This window comes from Erinaceus europaeus, chromosome 3 (assembly GCF_950295315.1).
Source record: "Erinaceus europaeus chromosome 3, mEriEur2.1, whole genome shotgun sequence".
Classification (NCBI taxonomy): Eukaryota; Metazoa; Chordata; class Mammalia; order Eulipotyphla; family Erinaceidae; genus Erinaceus; species Erinaceus europaeus.
The window spans coordinates 119,888,444-119,906,379 of record NC_080164.1 but is presented as its reverse complement, the minus strand read 5'-3'; the positions used below and the strand labels follow the sequence as shown (position 1 = coordinate 119,906,379).

Here is a 17,936-nt window from a genome sequence, read left to right as displayed (position 1 = left end):
CTCAACAGGCCTTACTCTCCCCCACGTCCGGGTCGGCTAAACGGGAAGAGAAGGGGGTTAGGACCAAAGGGAAAACCCTACACACGAATGCTGCATCACTGGGAGGCGGAGGGCGAAAGGGCAGGTCGGGCCTTTTCCACTGTGTCCAAGTCTCTCCAAGGGGGCGACCATCTCCGCGCGGGGCGGGCAGATTCCCCAACCTCGGCTCTCCGTGACTCTCCGCGGCGCCCCGAGAGCGAGCCCCGCCACCGCCCGTCACTTTCCCTCGCACCTACCTTTCTCCTCCCGGCTGTCCGCCGCCATTGCTGCCCTCCTGCTTCCGCCGCTGGGTCGCGACTCGCGCGGCCGCCGCAGGACTTGTCGCTCCCAAGTCGGTCCGTCCGCCGGGACGCGCGCTCCGCACCTAGGCCTGCCCCCGCTCCCCCTGCTTCTCTCCGCCTCTTCCTTTTTTTTCTACTTTTCCCCTCTCCCTCCTTTCTCCCCACCTTTGAGCGACCTAGGCCCAGCCTTCTCGTTGGGACTTGGGAGCGGGAGGGGGTCCGAGGGAGGGAAGGAAACAGATGGCGGCGGCGGGCGGCGCTAAAATGGAGCCTGCTTCCTGCGCGAAACAATCCCGCTCCCAAAATGCACAGCGCTGTTTACGCTCCCTTCCTCCTCGGGAACGTCACAGAACCGAGGCGAGAGGGAGGGCGGGAGGGGCTGGGAACGTGGCTGCGTCAGCACGTCGTCCCGCCCCCTGCAGCCCAGAAACCCCGCCAATGAGCCTAAACGTGATTGGCCGGCCAAATAATTTACGCGCAGCCTCTGCCGCTGCGGGGTGCCCAGGTGGCTTAGTTTTCGAATCAGAAATGCAAATATCGAGGTTCTTGAAGACTTTCCAACCTCTAGACAAAAGCACTTTCTCCAAATCCGAGGGACTCCTGCGTCAGCTGGGGAAATCTAGAGCAGTCTACGACAAGTCTGTACAGCCACCCCTTTCTTTTGTTTATTTTTATTTTAAGGAGAGAGGTACAGAGAGAAAGACCAGAGCACTGCTTAGGTCTGGCTTACAGTGGTGCTAGGGATTGAATTTGGGACCTCAGGTATGAAAATCATTTGCATAACTAATCTGCTGTCTTCCCACCCTTACCACCCCTTTCTTTTTTTTTATTTTTTTAAAAATATTTATTTAATTTATTTATTCCCTTTTGTTGCCCTTGTTGTTTTATTGTTGTAGTTATTATTGTTGTTGTCGTTGTTGGATAGGACAGAGAGAAATGGAAAGAGGAGGGGAAGACAGAGAGGAGGAGAGAAAGAGAGACACCTGCAGACCTGCTTCACCGCCTGCAGGTGGGGAGCCGGGGTTCGAACCGGGATCCTTATGCCGGTCCTTGTGCTTTGCGCCACCTGCGCTTAACCCGCTGCGCTATAGCCCGACTCCCACCACCCCTTTCTAACAGATGTACCTTCTTAATTGGAGCCCCAGAATTACCTAACGGCAGCACTGGATGCTATTAGAAAAGTCTAATAGAACTGGGTTTTTTTTTCCTTTCTTTTTTAAGACTTTATTTACTTTGTCTTAATGAGAGAGAAATACAAAGATGCAGAGGGACCGAAACACTGCTCAGCTCTGGCGTATGGTGGTACTGGGGATTGAACCTGAGACTTTAGCGCCTCATGCGTGAAGATCTTGCATTACATTCATGCTATCTCCCCAACTCCTACATTTGTTTTATATTGGGGAGTTTATGTTGTTCTAAAATACAACTTCGTAATCACATAATAAATAATAGGGTTGGGAAGACAATATAATGGTTATGCAAAATACTTTCATGCTTGAGGCTTTGAAGTCCCAGATTCAATCCCTAGAATATGCAAAACCACCATAATGAGGCAGTGCCCTGATTTCTCTGTATCTCTTTTATGTCTGTGTCATTCCCTATCAGTCATTAAAATTAAAAAAAAAATAAATAATAATCCATAGTTTATTGAACAAGGCTATTGAGAAATTGAAACACAAGTCTTCAATTAAAAATTGGAAGGGGTTGGGGGCTGGGCTGTAGCACAGCAGGTTAAGCACTGGTGGCGCATAGCACAAGGACCAGTGTAAGGATCCCGGTTCAATCCCCTTTCTCCCCACCTGCCAGGGGGTCCCTTCACAGGCGGTGAAGCAGGTCTGCAGGTTTCTACCTTTTTCTCCCCCTCTCTGTCTTCTCTCTCAATTTCTCTCTGTCTTATCCCACAACAATGACAGCAGTAACAATAATAACAAGGGCAACAAAAAAAAAATGGGAAAAATGGCCTCCAGGAGCAGTGGACTCAGTGCAGGACCGACCCCAGCGATAACCCTAGAGGAAAAAAAAAATACATGGGTTGGCAAAAAAAGCTCCCTTGGTATGCTGTTTTGCTTGCTGTGTGCAAGATCCCACCACTTTGAAAGAAACTTTGATACTATGGTTTATTTTCCTGTCTCTCTCCTCTGTCTCTAGCTGAAAGAGTCAGCCTGGAGGGGCAGGGTAGTGGGACACCTGGTTGAGTACACATATTACAATGCTTAAGGAACTGAGTTCAGGCCTCCAGTCCCCACCTGAAAGTGTTTCACAAACAATGAAACAATGTTGCAGGTGTCTCTCCCTATCTGTCAGGTTCCTGTCCATGTCTATCTACAATAAGTAAGTAAAAATTATATTTTTTAAAAATCCTTCAGTAGCAAAGCCTTGGAGATGACAAAAAAGAAGAGAAAAAACTTAGTAAACTATATAGCATGTCAAACTATTACAAAGTTTTGCTTCACTGCACTATAATGAATAAAAACTGAAAGTTTTTTTTTTTTAAAAAAAGGTCACAAGATTGTACACACACATGTTTATGTGTGAATCTATATACATTAAAATTTTTTATAAGCTAGTGTTTAAATAATTAATAAAAAGTTCACTTCTCAAAAATAAAAATTAAAATTAAAAAAAAAAAAAAGGTCACAAGAATGAAGTAACATCCTAATGGGGGCAAGACAGGGCCCACTTGATAGAACACATTAGGATGCACAAGGATCCTGGTTCAAGGCCCTGGTCCTCTCCTGCAGGGGGAAAGAATTATGAGTGGTGGAGCAGTGCTGCAGGTATCTCTGTCTCTCTCTTCATCTCTCCCGTCTATTTCTCTGTCACTATCCAATAAATAAAATAATTTAAAACTATATAAAATGGGGAGTCGGGCTGTAGCGCAGCGGGTTAAGCGCAGGTGGCTCAAAGCACAAGGACCGGCATAAGGATCCCGGTTCGAACCCCGGCTCCCCACCTGCAGGGGAGTCGCTTCACAGGCGGTGAAGCAGGTCTGCAGGTGTCTCTCTTTCTCTCCTCCTCTCTGTCTTCCCCTCCCTCTCTCCATTTCTCTCTGTCCTATCCAGCAACGACGACAACAATAATAACTACAACAATAAAAAAAAAAAAAACAAGGGCAACAAAAGGGAATAAGTAAATAAAATAAATATTTAAAAAAGAAAAAAGGAAAAAACTATATAAAATGAAGCAAACTAATGGCATGTTCAAAGACAGATAAGTAGTTTCTAGTGCATTGGTATTTGATGACCATTTGAATAAACTTGTGACTAAACTAAAAGTAATGGGAAGATTTTACACAGTTGGAAAGTCACAAATAGAACACTTTGGAAGAAGGAGGAAGACTGGCAAGAGAAAAAGAAGATGGCGAGCGCAGCAGCTTAAGCCCGCATGACACAAAGCACAAGAACTGACATAAGGATCCAGATTTGAGCCCTCCCCCCCGCCATCCCCTCCCCCCCCCCCCCCCCCCCCCCCGCTCCCCACCTGCAGGGGAGTCACTTCACAAATGGTGAAGCAGGTCTGCAGGCATCTATCTTTCCTTCCCTGCCTCTGTCTTCTCCTCCTCTCTCCATTTCTCTCTGTCCTATCTAACGACGACATCAATAAAAAAATAAAAAAAAAAAAACAAGGGCAACAAAAGGGAAAATAAATTAAAAAAAATTTTTTAAAAGAGGCAAAAAGAAAAAGAAGATGGCATTAAGTCAGTAAATCTAGTTATCAGATGATTATGAATTAAACATGAAGACTGTATTCCTGCATTTAAGAAACTTGTAGTGTAACAGGAAAAGAGGCAAGTTTACAGGCAGGAAGTTATTGTGTAAAAACAGTAGCCAGAGCCAAGTGGTAGTATACCTCGTTAAGCATACACATTATAGTGCACAAGAACCCAGGTTCAAGGGAAAGTTTCACAAACTGTGAAACAGTGCTGTATCTCTCTCTCTTTGTGTGTGTCTCTCTCTTCCCCTCACTCTCCCTTCTCTCTCCTTTTATATTCCCCCTTCCCTCTGAACTACTCTATGTATCCATAATAAATATTACTTATTTATTATTAGATAGAGACAGAAAAATTGAGAGGAGGTTCCAGATGCTAGTATGATGCCAACCAGACTTCCCTAGACAGACAACCCCACCAGTGTGTCCTAGAGCTCTGCTTCCCCAAAACCCCACCCCACTAGGGAAAGAGAGAGGCAGACTGGGAGTATGGATCAACCTGTCAATGCCCATGTTCAGTGAGGAAGTAATTACAGGAGCCAGACCTTCTACCTTCTGCATCCCACAATGACCTTGGGTCCATACTCCCAAAGGGTTAAAGAATAGAAAAGCTATCAGGGGAGGGGATGGGATACAGAGTGGTGGGATACAGGGGTGGTGGGATACAGGGGTGGTGGGAATTGTGTGGAGTTGTACCCCTCTTATCCTATGGTTTTGTCAGTGTTTACTTTTTATAAATAAATAATAAAAAAGAAAAAAGGAGATAGGGAGAGAGAGGGAATTAATTGCAGCACTGCTTCACCACTTGTGAAGCTTTCCCCTTGGTGGAGATCTGGGGCTTGAACTTGGGTCCTTGCACACTGTAATATGAGCGCTTAACCATGTGTGCCAACGCCTGACCCCTTTTCTGTATCCAAAATAAATAAATATTGTTATAAAAAGTGTTTTTTTAAAAAATGAAACCAAATTGTATGCTCTTGCTAAATCTCATTTGCCTTTTTGACCACTTGACCTTTAGGACCTACTAACTATAAGGGGAAAGAGAAATCTAGAGTCCCTTAAACAAATTTTTCACAGTATTAAATTAGACCAGGTCAGACATTGAAGTTTGGTTTTCCAGTGTTGCTATGTTTTGAAGAGGTATTTAAGGTTAAATAGTATTACTTGTTAGAGATAACTAAAGCTACATGACACAATACACATACACACACACACACACACACATCCATATAGAGAGGAAAGATCATGAGGACAAAGTGTCAGAAAGAGGATCCTCATCAGAAATGAAACTTGATCTGAGATTTGCAGACTTGAGAACTGTGAGAAAAATTAATCCTTACTTGTTTAAGTCACTCCATCTTCAATATTTTATTGTGGCAGCTCAAACTAACTCAAATGGATAATAAAGCAGGAGTCCCATAGGTTTCCTAACATCTTGTCAACACCTTTATAAGGTGTCTCTACTAAATTCTTCTAAAGGTCTTCAAAGGTATCAACTTGGAGCATGTCAATTGTTTTCTTATGGGAGCCTGACTTACACAAAGGGGAAAAACAGAATATTACACAAACTAAGAAGAAGGTCTGACCCACATATTATCTTTCTCTCTTGTAGTCAAATCGCCTTTGTTAAGAACATCGTATTTTTTTAATATTTGTATTTATTATTGGATAGAGACAGAGAAATTGAGAGAGGAGGGGTAGAGAGAGAGGAGAGAGGCAGATCTGCTTCACCACTTGTGAAGCTTTTCCCCTGCAGGTGGAGAGCAGGGGCTGGAACCTGTGTCCTTGCACACTGTCACATGTGTGCCTAACCAGGTGTGCCACCACCTGGCCCCTTGTTAAAAACATCTTATCTCCATTGGGCTTTAAGCATTGGTTTCTTCCTTTTTATTTTACTTGATTTGTTACTTATATTTGGATAGAGACAGAAATTGAGAGGGAAATGGGAGATAGGAAGAAAGAGGACTAGAGACACAGCATAATGGTCATGCCTGAGGCTCCAAGGTACTAGGTTCAATCCCAGCACCACCATAAGCCAAAGATGAGCAGTGCTCTTATCTCTCTTCCCTCTCTCTGTATCTCTCATTAAACTATATAAATAAAATATATGTTTAAAAATTATCACAGTTTGGCAGTCGGGCGGTAGTGCAGCGGGTTAAGCGCACTTTATGCAAAGCGCAAGGACGGGCGTAAGGATCCTGGTTCGAGCCCCCGGCTCCCCACCTGCAGGGGGGTCGCTTCACAGGCAGTGAAGGACGTCTGCAGGTGTCTATCTTTCTCTCTACCTCTCTGTCTTCCCCTCCTCTCTCCATTTCTCTCTGTCCTATCCAACAACAATGACATGAATAATAACTACAACAATAGAACAACAAGGACAACAAAAGGGAATAAATAAATATCTAGAATTTTTTTTTTAATATCACAGTTTATCTTTAAAAAGAGAGTGAAAGGGGAGAGACACTGGCAACACTGTTCCACCATTTCTGAAGCGCCCCCCATACACACAGGTGGGGACTGGGGCTGCAATTGGGTCCTTGTATGTGGTAACATGAATGCTCTGCTGGGTGTTCCATTGCCTGGCCCCTTGGTATTGCTCTCTGTCTTTTCTTTGCTCCATGAAATATATACTAATTTCCATGAAGAATAACAGTCTATATCATCTTCTTCTACCAAGTAAAGCCTAATTTAGTTAATTCTGGTACTATATGTTCTCAAGATTCATCCACATGCATGAGAGCTGTGGCCTTAAATTTGTTGTGGGATTATCAGGAGACAAACTCACCTAGTCTATACATATGCCTTCTACATCCCTCCAGTATTAGATAGGGATTTCTGGATTTCTTTCCACCATGGAAAACTAAGGGCCAATTTCCTAAGCTTCAGCTATTTCAACATGCTGCCAGTCATTGCTAGTTTACTACGCTACCGTATAGGCCCTATTAATTACTATCATAAAATTTTAGACTGGTAGAACAGCAGGTTAAGTGCACGTGGTGCAAAATGCAAGGACTGGAATAAGGATCCCTGTTTGAGCCCCCAGCTCCTCACCTGCAGGGGAGTCGCTTCACAAGCAGTGAAGCAGGTCTGCAGGTGTCTATCTTTCTCTCCCCCTGTCTGTCTTCCCCCCTCTCTCCATGTCTCTCTCTCCTATCTAACAACGATGACAACAATAACTACAACAACAATAAAAAAAACAACAAGGGCAACTAAAGGAAAAATAAATATTAAAAATTTAGAGAGTGAAGTAGATAACCTATGTACTTTCATTCAACTTCTTTAGTATTTCAATATTTGTAAGTACCGTTAGGTGCTATCTCTTTCGTTGGAAAATATATATCCTGTAAAACTTTGAAGGACAGGCCTTGGAGGAGGAGAGCTGAACTTGTAAGTATGAAGTTCTGAGTTCAGTTCCTTGCATCTCACATACCAGAGTGATATTCTGGTTCTCTTCTCTTTTCCATGCAAATAAATAAATAAATAAATCTTAAAAAAAAAAAAAAAACTTGACTGTGGTCTGGGTGGTGGCGCAGTGGATAAAGCATCGTACTCTCAAGCATGAGGTCCTTGGTTCAACCCCGGGTAGCACATGTACCAGAGTGATATCTGGTTCTTTCTCTCTCCTCCTCCTATCTTTCTCATTAATAAATAAATTAAAATCTTTAAAAAAAAAAAAAAAGACTGAACTGCAACATAAAGGGAAGAGCTATGAACTATGAGCTAGAAAGCACATTTTATATATCTAAGTTCTTGTGACTTCCTGTCTGTAACTTTTAGCTCCTTATACCTGAGATTATTGGAACAAAGGAGGAGAAAGAGGAGAGAGAAGGAATAAGAATATTCTGTAACTTTTTACAACTGATTACCCCTTCTTTTCCTGAATAAAACTAACACAGACTGTCTGGGGTTAAGAAAAGCAGAAACTGGCTCAAGGCTTATGGTTTGAAAAGTGTGACCATCCTTTATTGTGATATGCCAACAGTTACACTCCTTTGTTTTAATTTTTTTTTTTTTTTTTACAATGGCTATGTATTTGGGGAAAGGTGGACCGGCACTTTCTCCCCAACATTTAAAAGTCTGTCATGCAACAAAGAATTGAGGAGAGGGGCCAGGCGGTGGTGCACCTTGTTGAGCACACGTTACTGTATGCAAGGACCTGGGTTAGAGCCTCTGGTCTCCACCTGCAGGGGGAAAGCTTTCGAAGTGGTAAAGCAGGGCTGCAGGTCTCTCTCTGTTTTTCTCCCTCTCTATCTCCCCCTTCCTTCCCGATTTCTGGCTGTCTCTATCCAATAAATAAATAAAGGTATTTTTAAAAAATAGAATTGAGGGAACATGACTTTTAGGGATTTTAAACTTTATTGAGAAAAATTGAGAACATTCACATGTTAGGTAAAGAGAGAGTATGAGAGATTAATAGAATGAGAGGAACCCACTCACATCTTGTTGGAGACCCACCTAGGCAAGAGAGAAAGACATTAAGAGAGAGAAGCTACTCAGAGCTCTCTTACATGTTGACGAGGTGCTCACCTAGGGCCAAGAGCCTGACAAAGAGAATGAAAAAGAGAGAAGAGCGAGAAATCCCGAAAAGCAGCTTATTCACATGGTGACATAGGCACATAAAGAGTGCGGCCATGACCACAGGTCTAATTTACAACACCCAAACCCAGTCTCCACTTCTCCAAGCCAGACCTGTCACCACTTCCATTTGCTGGGCAGCAGTTTCCTTCCCGCAGGCATCTTCTGGGGCCCCAGTCAGGGAATTCTTGGATTCCCACACAAATATGAGGGGCCTAGACCTCTAATGGATTCCTCTCTACACCATCACTGGTCACTTCCATCAGGAACATCATCATAAGCCTCCTTGCAGGCCTACCAAGGACCTTTCCTCACCATAAAGCAGCAATGGTAGGGACTGCCCCAGTCTCCAAAGGGAGGCTGGATCTTCCTGCCCTGCCACTGAAGGAAGAGTGGTCCTGATTTGGTATTCTTGTCATTTATTTGAAAGACCAAGAGAGACTGCCTCCCCACCAATACAGGTTTATGGAAAGAGTTCTCTATACCATAAAGTTATTTGTTAAACTATAATTATTATCCAAAACAATAATTTTAAGTTTTCTACCAGTTTGAGATAAGATACAAATACATTTTGAAAAGGCTGGGAAATGGATAGTTTGGAGAACTAATTATAATTTAATTACAGTAAGAAATAATATATTAAAACTAGCATAAGTTAAATAATCTGTTGTTTTATTTGTAAATATATAAACAAGTGCACAAGGAGAGACTGAAAGAGTATAAATTGACACAATTTCCAACAGGGCATGTTGTTTTTAATTTTCTTTTTAAAGCATTCATACTATTTTTGAATCAGTCATTCCACTTCTGGGGATTTTATTTATTAATTTTCCTCCAGGGTTGTTGCTGGGGCTCAGTGCCTGCACCATGAATCCACTGCTCCTGGAGATTATCCCTCCCCCCCTTGTTGCCCTTCTTGTAGCCTCGTTGTGGTCATTATTGTTGTTGATGTCGTTAGTTGTTGGATAGGACAGAGAGAAATCGAGAGAGGAGGGGAAGACAAGAGAGGGGAGAGAAAGACACCTACAGACCTGCTTCACCACCTATGAAGATTCCCCTGTAGGTGGGAAGCCGGGGGCTCAACCGGGATCCTTCCGCTGGTCCTTGGGCTTCGCGCCACGTGCACTTAACCCGCTGCGCTACCGCCCGACCCCCGGGATTTAATTTATTTACCATAGAGAAAAATATATAACAACCTAGAAATCTAATACTAAATGACTATTTAAATATTATATAATGTTCTATTCCTACTCTATTCACTCTTTCTGTGCCTATGAAGACAGAAAGTGAAAACTACATTTCCCAGAAATATGTATTGTTAAGAGTTATAAATAGATTTGAGGTCCATGGATCAGAGGCAGGAGATCTAGTGAAAAGCAGCATCTGCTTTTTTTTTGTTCTGTGATTATAGAATAATACTGTTCTACAACCATAAATTTCTTGGTTTGAGGACTCCCTATTGTAATACCTGATTCTTAGTGAATTGCAGAACTGACTGTGTGATTCTGACAGTAGAAATTATTTCAGTATATCACTTAGTCTATGTTCTTAAAATTCCAAAGAGTCATTGAAACCTAATAATATATTTCCTTTGATTTAAAATAATGCAACTGAACCCTATCCAATAACAGCACTTCCATATGATGGAATATGACTTATCAATTGGGGCAGTGAGGGCACAGAATTTGGGTGATAAGAGTATTGTGGAACTATACCCCTACTATCTTACAGTTTTTTATGTTGCTATTAAATCATTAGGAAAAAACAAAAACCAAAAACAACCAAAACCTAGTGTTCTACTGCTGCCTGTTCCAATATTTTATTAGAGGGAAACAGAACAGTATAGAATTTGCTTTCTTTCTTTTTCCTTTTTTTTTTGATTCCAGGGTTATCTCTGGGGTTGGTTCTTGCACTATGAATCCACTGCTCCTGGAGGCCATTTTTTTCCCCTTTTGTTGCCCTTGTTATTGTTGTTGGATAGGACAGAGAGAAATCGAGAGAGGAGGGGCAGAGAGGGAGAGAAAGATAGACACATGCAGACCTACTTCACCACTAGTGGGGTGACACCCCCACATCCCCCCACCCCCTCGCTGGTAGGGATCCAGGGGCCCGAACCAGTCCTTAGGCTGGTCCTTGTGCTTCGCGCCATGTGTGCTTAACCCACTGCACTACCACCCCCACCCCCCCGATTTATGATATTCCACCATTTCTCTTAGCAAGGTTAATTTAACTAAACAAAGAGGCCACTAGACTGAAGTAGTTCTGAACGATCGTTTTGATTCTTTTAAAATAAGCAGCGAGCCAGGCTTGGGGGAGGTAGAGAGCAGATAGTGCTCTGTGCTTGCATGCCTGAAGCCTGTGGCTAGATCACTAGCACTGAATATTCCACTGAAGAGCTCTAGTTTCTTTCATAAATGAACTGTTGAGTGGTAAGTGCCTAAGGGGACAGAAACACTGCTGCACAACACTGGAACAGACACACCTGTACTAAATATAAATATATATGCCCTGGGTGGGGTGGATGGGGGTAAGCAGTTCATTTTATTCACACATTTTTTTCAAGACTGGAAGCTGCTCTCTGCCCTAACCCAACTTTTCTCCACTCTTACATTATCTTCTCAGACAATATTTGCGTCCAATTCCATGTTAGCTATCAAACTCTAGCAAAAATTACCAAAGTCATGGGATCCCTAGAAACATGCCTGTGTCCTAGAAACTCACCACTCCAGTGAAATGAAAAACCTATAGGTTCCTGGTGGACACCCACTTCTACAATCAGTTTGTGAAACTGATAAAAGCTAGGTGCTGCGGTACAAGCACATGCAGGTCTGGTAGGAATTGACTACTCCCTGCCCTCCATGTGGCCTCAGGTCTCATTCTTTGGTTACTTTGAGATATATTACGGAATTTTTAATATAATTTTTGAAGGACACCCAGTGAGATATGACTGCTGCAGCCCCATTTGGGCAAGACCCAGGCTTCAGACCCAGAGAGGCACAGGCCCTCTGTAGGAACAGAGAAGCATGCACCCTTAATGTGAATTCTGAGGTCTCCTTCCACCACACAAGTACTGGACCTCTTTGAGGATGAGCCAGCCCTGGATTCTGAGAGAGAAGGTGACTTATGCCTTGAAAATAAAAAGTTTTGACCCATGCTCTGGGAAGGGAAGGCCCCGAGGGAACTTAGAATTTGTGCTCCAGGAAGGTAAGACCTCAGAGAGAATGTAGAAGCTAGGCCTGAAAGTTGACCTGGATCACCCAACAGTCAAACAAAATGGCTGCTGGCCGGGGTTATTCAGCCAGAAAAGGACCATGATTTCAGTCCTATAGGCCATGCATATGAGGCCAGAAAGGGGGCTGTACTGGATAGCCTAGTAAAGCTAGCTCAGATAGGAATTTTTTTAAGGAGATTGTTTTAACTTATGGTGTGTGTGTGTGTGTGTGTGTGTGTGTGTGTGTGTGTGTGTGTATGATTGTGTGAGTCCCTTCTCTTTCTCACTATGTGTGCACCAACATGTAGTGGGTGCCATATTGGATAGACACGTGTCTGGTTTCCATGCTTCCCCATCATCTAAAAATTTTGAATCCTTAAAGAATGTTAAATATGCCTTTTGTTTTACGCTAAGAGTAATGAAACCATTTTGGTAAATTACTGGTTTCCCTCTTTACATCTTTCTGCATGTAAAAATCAATTTAACTAGATTCTTAATGTTGTAACATTACTGTTCATATCCACAGGTTGACACATTATGTAGGTTATCTGATTTATTTCAAGACACTGTCAAAGATTTATTCTTGATAAATTAAGTCGGTATGTGTGTTTCTGATCTGATAGAAGATTTACTATTTGACAAATCTTCATTGGGCAAAATTAATTATTTAGTCTAAAAATTTTACTTTAAAGTGATATAAAATTATAGGGTTATTTTCAACATTTAAATTATGAGGTTTACTCTAGCCTTTTAAGTTGCCAGATCAGAGTTTTAAAGTGTAAAATCTAATACAGAGTTTTATATCCACGCTGACTTATTTATAGCCACTCCAAGGATGTTAAATGAAAGATAAAATGCAGCTAAATAAAAGAGTGTAAGCAAGTAATTAAATAAACTTGCAATAGCTTAATAATGAGTACTTGATCAAGTAAGTCCTGTGTTTTTCTTTTTTCTCCTTTTCCAATTGTATTTTTCATCACATGGCCATGGTCCTATCTCTGGCTCCACGAAGATCATGAGCTTATGGACGCCATCTTGGTTTCGCCCTTCAAGCATGTGCTTGGTCTCTAGGTACCATGTTTGTTTACAGTGACAATGACTACCAACCATGTGGTCTTAATGCCATCTTGGTTTCAACCATGTGATTGGTTCCTGGGTGCCATGTTTGTCTCAAATAGATTCTCCAAGACAGGTAAAATTAACTAGATCCTTCGCTGTTCAAACAGAGACTCTTAAATCATCAGTAGAATCAAATACTGACTATGTCTGTCAAGAGGGCAAGTGCAGTCCTAAGCATACCCCTAGTGGTAACACGAAGAACCAACTTTCCACATGGTGAGATCTTTCTCAGTATAAGGGATCTCCCTATATGTAGTCCAATTTCAGCTCGAGTGCTTTACAGCAATGTTCTTATGTTTTGTTTTGGCAGGATCTTAACATGGTTGCCACCTGTTAACTTTAACGTATTTAATATGGAGTATTCCTTATACTTTTGTTGATATTTGATTCCCCTTTAGTAGATATTCTGTTAATAACTTCTCCCATTTTGAATTGGGGTCATTCACTTTCTTGTGGAGTTTAGTGAACTCTATTTTGGTTATTAGTTTCTTGTTTGCATGACACGTAAATATCTCCTATTCTATATATGTTATTTATTTTACAGTGCAAAAGCTCTTGATTTGATGTAGTCCCATTGGTTAATGTTTAGTCTTTGTAACTAGATTTGCATCATTGAAGATTCCCGTTAAAACTTATATGGGGGGGGGGGCGGCGGGCGGTAGCACAGCGGGTTAAGCGCATGTGGCACAAAGCACAAGGAACGGTGGAAGGATGCCAGCCCCCACCTCCCCACCTGCAGGGGAGTCCCTTCACAGGCGGTGAAGCAGGTCTGCAGGTGTCTATTTTTCTCTCCCCCTCTATCTTCCCCTCCTCTCTCCATTTCTCTCTGTCCTATCCAACAACGAGTGACATCAACAATAACAATAATAACCACAACAAGGCTACAACAACAAGGGAAACAAAAGGGGAAGAATGGCCTCCAGAAGCAGTGGATTCATGGAGCAGGCACTGAGCCCCAGCAATAACCCTGGAGGCAAAAAAAAAAAAAACTTATATAGAAGGGACAATATTTTCCTCTCAAGTATTTGATGGGTTTCTGATCTGACATTCTATTCTGGACCCATTTAAGATTTGCTTTTGGTTTTGGTTTGGTTAAAATTTGTAGCTTTTGTTCTATGCTCCTAAAATTAGATGGGGCCTTAATTGAGATCACATTAGATTTACATATGGCTCTAGATAGTATTTTCATTTTGATATTGATTCTTCTAACCCATGCCCTTGAGCTTAACTTGGGCTCCTCTAAAATTTAAGTATTTCTTTTTTTTTTAAGTTTTTTTTTATATTTATTTTATTTATTTATTCCCTATTGTTATAGTTATTATTGTTGTTGTTGTTGTTGGATAGGACAGAGAGAAATGGAGAGAGGGAAGGGAAGACAGAGAGGAGGAGAGAAAGATAGACACCTGCAGACCTGCTTCACCGCCTGTGAAGCGACTCCCCTGCAGGTGGGGAGCTGGGGCTCGAACCAGGATCCTTATTCCGGTCTTTGTGCTTTGCGCCACCTGCGCTTAGCCCGCTGTACTACAGCCCGACTTCCAAATTTAAGTATTTCTTAACTCATGGCTGGACACTGTAGATATGCTAACTAGACTTAAGTCCTGCAGAATACGTAATGGTTATTCAGCTACTGTATAACTGGCCTTCAAGGCCTCAAAACTGGGAGAAAGTTAGAACTTATTAGATAGAGAGTAGACTACAGAAACTGGATGGTGGCCAGAGACAGGCTTCCCTAATTTGGCTGTTTTGGCCAGTGACAGGCCATTTCACCTGGAGTCCTAGTCATAGATAATGGGCCCAGACCTACTAGGGGTCTATCATCATCACTTCCCTTGGGGATGTCTTTCTCTTTGCCCTATTGTAGACTTTGTCCTCACTGTAAGTAACACTGATTAAGACTGTCTCACTCTCTGTAGGGAGTCTGGGTCACTCTACTCTGTCACTTGAGGAAAATATGGTGGCACAACCTACAGACATGGCCCCAGCTGTGACCACAGAGTGAGCCTAAACTGACAGGGACCCAGACAGGCTCCTTGATAAATATTAATAGACATGAGCCCCATGTCAGAATGATATGGTACAGTTAAATATAGATACTATATATTTAAATATATATATTTTATTTTAGTATGGGAGCCATTCTCTACATTAATCCTGTTTTTAATTCCTACACTCTACTCTGATACCATCCTCCTGGATATTTCTCAATCCTGCCTTTATGGCAATAGCTCAAATATCATTAGAGTCCTAATATCCTAAAAGTATCTACATCTAAATAGATATCATAAATCTCATCCTGAGTTTCTTAGTCTCACTTATCCTAATCCTATTCTTTGGTCCTCCATTTATTAAATATTTGTATGCCTTGCCACCTTCCAGACATCAAGTGCCTTTACCACCCTAGACAGATGACTACATAGCAAAGTGTTCAGAAATCTCATCTCTCTGGAGCCTTGCCCCACTAGCAAATACTAGGGACAGTACAAGTGTGTCTAGGAGTATGGATCAGCCAACAACTGCCCACATGTCAGCAGGAAGCAGTTACAGAAGTGTGACACTCTGTCCTTCTCATCCCCAAAAAGAATTATGGACCATACTCCTAAACAAGGAAATGTTGAGGCTAGGGAGTAAGCAGGCAGAACCTGGGGAACACAGGCAGTACTACTGTGACATGCTAGAGTACTTGCTCCCCAGACACAGGAGCTTCCCATGTTATTAGAGAAAGAAGTTTTGCCTAAAAAGTAGTAACAGATGTCAGTGTGCCTGAGAAAAGAAACAAAGGCAAGGCTCAGAAGTTTATAAACTGGTGCTATGGATATGGGTTCTCTTTGCTCCTGAGAGCCTGTCAACACATTGGTAAAGTTTATAACTGAGTGCCTAGAAACAGTTAAGTTACAGCTGGTACTGAGAGAATGTAAACAGGGGTAAACTAATACATTAGGAAAGATTTCCTGGGTACAAAAGGAGGGGATGAAAGGAAAAATCCATAGGCTCCTGGTCGATGCCCACTTCTACATTCCAGCATCTGAGTGATGGGCTGTGATGGTAGCCAGCCTGCTCTCACCTTTATTGTCAGAACCTTGATGGACATGGTTTCTAACCAATCAGCTTGTGTCACGCCCAGTTTGAGACTGATAAAAGCTAGGTGCTGCGTACAGTGTGTGCAGGTCTGATAGAAATTGGCCTGTAACCTGTTAACGTTAAATAAACCTAACTCCCTGCCCTCCATGTGGCCTCAGGTCTCATTCTTTGGTTACTTTGAGTTATTATGGAATTTTGGAATTTGGAATTTTTGGAATTATGGAATTTTTTATTACACCAGAGCCCTACCACATTAGGGAAAGATAGAAGCAGGCTGGGCTTATGGATTGACCTGTTAATGCCCATGTCCAGTGGAGAAGCAATTACAGAAGCCAGACCTTCCACCTTCTGCACCCCCAAAATAATTTTGATCCATACTCCCAGTAGGGGAGAAATGATAGGGAGAAAATACCAGGGAGTTCTGGGCCCAGGTAACACACAGATCTCACAAAAATATACTGACAGGTACTCCCAACTCCATAAAGACCAAAAAAAAGAAGAGGAAAAAGGGAGGGACTTTTGGATGTAGTAATAGGTGTATGTATGACTTAGAAAGGAAGAGGATATGGGACCTTAAAAATAAAAAGGCTGGGAGTCAGGCGGGTTAAGTGCACGTGGCGCAAAGTGCAAGGACCAGCATAAGGATCCCGGTTCCAGCCCCTGGCTCCCCAACTGCAGGGGAGTTGCTTTACAGGTGGTGAAGCAGGTCTGCAGTGTGCAAGTGTCTATCTTTCTCTCCCCATCTCTGTCTTCCCTTCCCCTCTCCATTTCTCTCTGTCCTTCTAACGACACCACCAATAACAACAGCAATAATAACTACAACAACAGTAATAAACAAGGGCAACAAAAGGGAAAATATAAAATTTTTTTAAAAGAAATGAAATGAAAAATATAAAGGCAAATATATACAAATATAGACAGATAGTTACAGAAAATAATAGTCAACCTATATCTACAATCTTAAGAGAACTGTTGTAGCTTACAAAGGAGGGACTGGGATTCAAAACTCTGGTGATGGGAACTGTCCAGAGCTGTACCCCTGCTATCTTGTGATTTTGTAAATCAATATTAAACCACTAATAAAAAATGACAAGAATACTTTCTTCATTTACTACCTCCATAATTAAACTTAGTTGAGTGAAAATTATAGGCCTTAACTGAAAAGGATGATGATATGACTTGATAATGACACAGCCAATTGGATTAAGAAGCAAATGCTAGGCTAGAATCCCCAGTGTCTGAGTACCTGTCAGTATATTTTTGTGAGATCTGTGTGTTACCTGGGCCCAGACACTGCGTGTTTTGACACTCACATGAAGAGTCCTGGAAGAAACAAATTCTGTATGAAATGCTCTATGATTCAGGGTGGTCTGGAAGGTGCAAACCAGAGATCTTCAAATGAGGAAGTGTGACCTTTGCAGCTCCTGACCTTTCCTGGAGCTTTGGTCAGACCTTGGAATGAGGAATTGACCATTATAGCCACTATAGTTTCAAGCAAAACAAGATAATGACTCAGCCACAACAACATGGCCCATTGCAGTTTCACCACTCAACCTTCCCTCTGCGTAAAACTCCCCACTGCATTTCCTCCCTCACCGGGTATACAAACTTGCTGGTCAGTGGGACGCAGTACCAGCCTGGACTCTTGTCCACTGACTCCAGTCTGACCCTCTCATTTGTAGGTCACTCTGCTTCCTTTCCAATAATGCCTTGACTCTTAGAGATACGTTTCTCTGCCTCTCTCTCTTCCTCAACTACCCCCCTCACTTTTTCCATACAACTGTCATTTTACCCACTGGCATCTGCTAATGGAGTCACTCCCCTTTCCTGACTTCAATTTGGAATTCCCTGGTTAGCCCTAGGATGTCAGGAGAACAGCTATCATGTCTATTTCTTCTAGCAGGCAGTATTAATGGCAGTCACACTAA

General features: G+C 42.3%; 2 protein-coding genes across 3 annotated transcripts in view; one reads left to right on the top strand and one right to left on the bottom strand.

Annotated features, from left to right (window-relative positions):
- Positions 1–635, bottom strand: part of YTHDC1 (YTH N6-methyladenosine RNA binding protein C1) — a 31,698-nt gene extending 31,063 nt beyond the window's left edge. The window contains exon 1 of one of the 2 annotated variants that reach the window (XM_016191398.2): positions 276–635. In XM_016191398.2, the coding sequence (XP_016046884.1) occupies positions 276–303 (28 nt within the window). In that variant the 5' untranslated portion in view covers positions 304–635. The remainder of the gene's footprint in view (positions 1–275) is intronic. The other variant, XM_007530331.3, reaches the window with a different exon arrangement.
- The window catches only part of LOC132537594 (potassium channel subfamily K member 16-like), a 53,360-nt gene continuing 35,984 nt past the window's right edge, over positions 561–17,936 (top strand). The window contains exon 1 of the mRNA XM_060188452.1: positions 561–962. Within this exon, the coding sequence (XP_060044435.1) occupies positions 561–962 (402 nt within the window). The remainder of the gene's footprint in view (positions 963–17,936) is intronic.